Here is a 5,235-nt window from a genome sequence, read left to right as displayed (position 1 = left end):
AGGCTGCAAACCAGGAAGACTTCAAGTAACTGTTTCAAACCAATCTTTTGACTAAGGCTTAGCCTCCTTAGCCTGAGATGGCTCTCTCAAAGGGTTATTGATTTTGGTTAAAAATAAGAGGGCTAACTCTTGTGACATAACAGTGACAAATATAAAGGCTGGACAAACATTTCATAAGTTTCCATTGGGCCTATGGAGTCAATCACACTTCAGTAAACAATGGTACTGCCTTTGCATAGAAGTCAGGGCACTTAGCATTTGAATATTCAAAACACAACACATATGGAACCACAGCTCATAAATGCACACAGGAAATCAGAGCACAATCAGTGAATTCTGAGTGATTGTACATCTATGCAACTGCAAAAAGACATTAAGGAAAAGATAAAATCATACATTCTGAACATAGAAATCCTTCATGAATCCTGAGAAGAAAAGCAGTCAAATTATATTACTGAACTCTGTCTTTACATAAGCCAAAACAGTACTCTGTTATAAAATTTCCAACCTTTGTTACATTGCTGCTTCAGCTATATATAGAGTGTTTATTCTAACTGATTCGAGCTTCCTCCTCCAGCCTGATGGGAGCTCGATAACTACCTCTAGTGACACCTATCAACTATTTAACTAACTAATAAATACAATAAAGTGCTGACTGGAGCTTTTTTAGAGTTCTAAATAAACTATGGTTCTAACTCTATATTCCATGCATAATGGCTTCTCCTTGTTCTTTGACACCTGGTCCTCTTTCGACTTGGCTGAGCTGGAGGTTCAATGCTCCATGTTTGATCTTTAATGACACATCCTTTCCAATACCCTGAAAAATATGAAACTGTCCCTGTGTATCGGTCTTTAGTCTGCTTTATCATGTTCGGATCCAACGAAGTCTATCCTTTATCTTTTGATTACCCCAAAATAGAGCAGACTGCCACATCCATGATGTGCTGGCCACCTTTTCCTGTGTGAAGAAAACACCTTTTAAAAAGATTTGTTGATTTGTCAATCATAATTGATCGGCTCAATTGTAACATGCAGCTACAGCAGTTTCGTAGTGCGCTACGAAACTGCTGTGTAATTTCAAAAACACAGTCTTAGACTCTACTCTTTTTGTATACCTTATCTTCAATTTCATTGCCTGAAAAAAGGAGCACTAGATTTGTCTTGTCTTTTAATATCTGAATCAGAAGTGAGACAGTTACCATTGCCAAAAACCTGTTCAAGTATGCCAAAAAGCTCCTGCTGATTTTTTATTTATGAAATTTCCACAAAGATCCACCTCTGACTTATCCTTCAAACTATTCTGAAGCATCATCTTGCCCATATTTTCATCATTTCTAACACCAATGTCTGAAGCAAATTTCTCTGTCAACTGTCCAATTCGAAAAATTTTCCCCTCAGGCTTTTCTGCATTATTAAATTGCCTTCCCTTTTCATTTTCTATCAATAATTCCTTTGGCCCAATAACGTTAATGCTACTCACTGGACTTTGATCATATACTGGAGGACCAGTGGAGTTTTGAGATGGAGTCCAAAGTGCACAGATGACACAAAGCAAAGAAAATGAAAAAAACATGCCAAAATGCACTTATAGCCCATGCACTCTGCCAACGCTCACTGAACGGATCAGTTGCCTTGAAATACAGCTCATATCCAATCCATGCCACGTAAACAAATACAACAACTGCCATTGCATTAGTGAACTTCCTGTAAATGTCTAGCTTAGAAAGTGACCTCCTTGCCTGAAGTTTCTCCAATGTTTTAGACAAAGAAGTAAAAATCCAAATAACGATGAAAGCATCCACAATTGCAACTGGCAGAACAAGAAACAATCTGGCTTTTCCTGATAGATCTTTGATGGACCCCACATTCTCCACAAGATCAAGCAACTCAGATGCCAGGAAGAACGTTGCTCCCAGAAGAAGCACCTTCGAAGTAAGACCTCCTAGAGTGGGCCTTACTACACCATAGCCCATTGAAACAACCAAGATAATGAGTCGGGATATGGTTTTCTTGACAGCACCAAATGTAACAGCCCAAATAGTAATACCTGTGGACCTGATTCCAGTTGCATTGAAATTTGCGTATTCAAAGTACAACAGTGTCATTTCAAAAATACCCAAAGAAATAACAAGAGTAATACAGTTCTGAAGCTGTAAAACCCACTGCGTTCTAGACTCTGGAGATCCATTTCTTTTGCCGTTTACAAGAATGCAGTTGTTGGGAAGCAAGCTCAACAATGGCCACTACAGCAGCACTTGGTATTGTTTTCACTGAAAGACTTTTAAGATTAATTCCCCTCGTAGCCGCTGAACCACAATGTATCTCAAATACAAAGGATTTAATCTGATACAAGGGACACCAGCGCCGGATCCAAGGCAGGGATAGCACAGAAGCCATATCTATCTTCTTTTGTAAACTGGAAGAAGCACTCTTACCAGAATGGTCAACCCTTGTCTTCACTGTTATATTCTCTGCGGAATGCTGCATGGATCCTACAATATTTTGTTTCACGAGAGTATGGGGCAAACCAGTGTGATTTACCAAACTAGAACTTGCTAGATGGCCACCATGATGAGAATGTTCCCCAAGACAAGACGGTGACACATCACCCTGGTTTGACACACGTAGTATTTCATGATGTTGTTCTCTTGAATCCTTTTCAGATGCAGTCAATCTACTATTTTCCATCGCATCCATAGATGCCTCTTTAAGTTCTCCTCTATAATGTGACTGGATATCTTCTCGGTCCTTGTTGTCTTTAGCTCCACTGCATTCTGCTACAACCTTTTTTGGATGAAAGAAATCTAGCATTTTTACATCATGGCGGAATGTCTTCCTTAATCTTTTGGAAGAATGAAGATCTGTACCCATATGTTGGTATTCTAATGTTGAAGCCTGGGGACTAGAATGTGATGCAATACTGATTTCTGAAAGCAACCCCTCAATTTTCGAGCTACTGCAATCTCTGTAATGTGGAGGTGGTACGGCCTTTGTATCTGCTCCGAGCATTGTGCCTTTCCGATCTTTCTGTTCTTCAAGACATTTTGCAAATTAGAAACAAAGGAAAGTGACAAGAGCCCATTCTTCCCAGAAGTCATACTGCCAGATAGATCACAAATCGAAACCAGAATCAGAAGTTTCGGTCTTGACGCAGGTAAATCCCTGCAAACCCAGAACCACAACTTTGTTTTCCATATACATTTTGTATCTTCAATCACCGCCTCAAATAACGCTCAAGCCAGGTAATTTCAACCCTCTCCATTGAGGAAGATTTTCCTTCTTCCCATTCACCCTCAAATAAGGATTTAAATAAACCCAATTAATTCGAATGAAAATTAATTACGAACAAAACTGAAATACCATTAACCCTCATACTCTGCATTGAGCGCTGCAGCTCAACATTTTACATTTCATAGAAATCAAACCAAATTATCATTCCAAGGTTCCCAAAAAACTAAGGATCTGGTTCCATTATTCAACAATGCGCCCAATGCATTAGCACCACAATACTCACCTTGTTCTGATAGCGCTCAACCAGTTTCTGATGGATTCAATTCTCAATCAAATTCCGTTCACAATTCAACTTAGGACTCTTCGGTAGAGTCTAAATTTCCCCAAGATTTTCCTGTACAAAAATAGACCTTCAAAACCAATCTTCCTCAACCTTCAGATTATAAATCGACATTCAGATACCGATTTGAACAATTATATGAATTGTGTCAAATAGACAGAGTCCTTTTTGCAAAGCTTATGTCCAGCAATCTCAAGCTGTGACACTTGCTTCTGCCCTTAAAAAAAAAACAGATTTCATCGTTCCTAAAGTTGCGAACGCATTTGAATCTCCAGATCCGATTCGATGACTAACCTTCCGCTGAATTAAAACATTCCAACCCTGACATACACTGCTATAATATCAACTACTGTTCCACGCGCTCCAAGCTCTATTCATCCACTGATATATTAATTCGGCGTTCATAAATTGCGGTTGGCAGCCCACTACAAGTGTCAATTGCGACTCCAGCGCCGAGGTGATGATTACAAACAGATCCGACTCCAATTCAAAACAATTTTATAAACCTTGCGTCCCCACCCTTTGTTAACTGAATGTGATAATTGAAATCTCCTCTTCGATCTGATCCAACGGTGTTCTCAGATCCAATTTGCAATACAAAACATCAGATGCGTTTTTAAATCCACTCAGGAATTCACCAAGTATCTTTGCGCCGAGTTTCCGTATTAAAAACCTTTACATCTCGCAGCTTTAATCTGCAGCGTTTATGATCTTATCCACGACTAAAGGGACAAAGGTCTGGAATTCTTTCATCGATTGTTGCTGAAAGAATGCATAAGTATAGTCGTTAATGCCGATCTTCCCCATCAGAAACAATGCATTTGCAAAATGTTCGTTACAGTCTTTTCCTCTGTAGGTTGCACATAATTTCGGTCTTTGAGATAAAAACCACTGGATCTGCGTGTCCAGAGAAAATGGAGTCCCAACGAGCGCAATATTCTTAGATGAAAAGAAATCAAGGTCTAAAGCCGTGGCTCTGCCCACTGCGAAGTTGACTCCGCATTTGAAAGTTGAAGTCCTATTGCCGAGATATGGATCTAAGAGCGGCAAACCAGAAGCATTTGCTGTACAAATTCCAGTCATTCATGAATATGTAAAGCTTTAATCTATGCCACGTTTGTATTAACAACATAACACATGGAAAACTATCATTCCAACCAATTTCCAAAGAAGCCAATTATCGAATAACACAGGCTCGTATATAACAATGCATACAATTTCCAAAACAAACATAGATCGAGTTCTTAAATCAATTGCGCAGACATTATCACACAATATCATCAATTGTCATTTGATTTGGGCAGAATACCATTACGCTCCTAATACCCAAATAAAACAGAACTTCATTTATTTTCTAAATTATTCCAGAATTATGAATTTTAATCCACAGCTATATTCACACTCAAATCTGAGCTTTCGCTCAAAAACTCCACCCCTCTATTAACACTGTCGCTCTACTCTTTTTAAAACGATGGAGATTGCACATATCTAAGTTAACCATCTCCTCCACATTTGGAGGAATAAATTCTACTTTTAGAATTCACATCCTATCCTAATCTAAACAACTAGACTACTTGGCTTGATCTCCACGCAGGGAGGATCCTTTGCCATTTATTTCTAATTTCTGCTCAAAATTAAGCCACTCTTAACTAAATACATTTAAT

At 38.8% G+C, this 5,235-nt stretch overlaps 1 protein-coding gene across 1 annotated transcript; it reads right to left on the bottom strand.

The window, feature by feature from the left end:
• Positions 1 to 1,490: 1,490 nt before the first annotated feature.
• LOC149143446 (uncharacterized) lies at positions 1,491 to 2,105 on the bottom strand. The gene has a single exon (XM_089451829.1). The coding sequence runs from the start codon at positions 2,103 to 2,105 to the stop codon at positions 1,491 to 1,493; it is 615 nt and encodes a 204-aa protein (XP_089307955.1).
• Between the last annotated feature and the right edge of the window lie 3,130 nt (positions 2,106 to 5,235).

This window comes from Pinus tabuliformis, chromosome X (assembly GCF_031772625.1).
Source record: "Pinus tabuliformis cultivar Carrire ecotype Pingquan chromosome X, CPIR1, whole genome shotgun sequence".
NCBI classification, from domain to species: domain Eukaryota; kingdom Viridiplantae; phylum Streptophyta; class Pinopsida; order Pinales; family Pinaceae; genus Pinus; species Pinus tabuliformis.
Note: the sequence above shows the minus strand (reverse complement) of the source record. Positions and strands in the feature narration are given on the sequence as shown.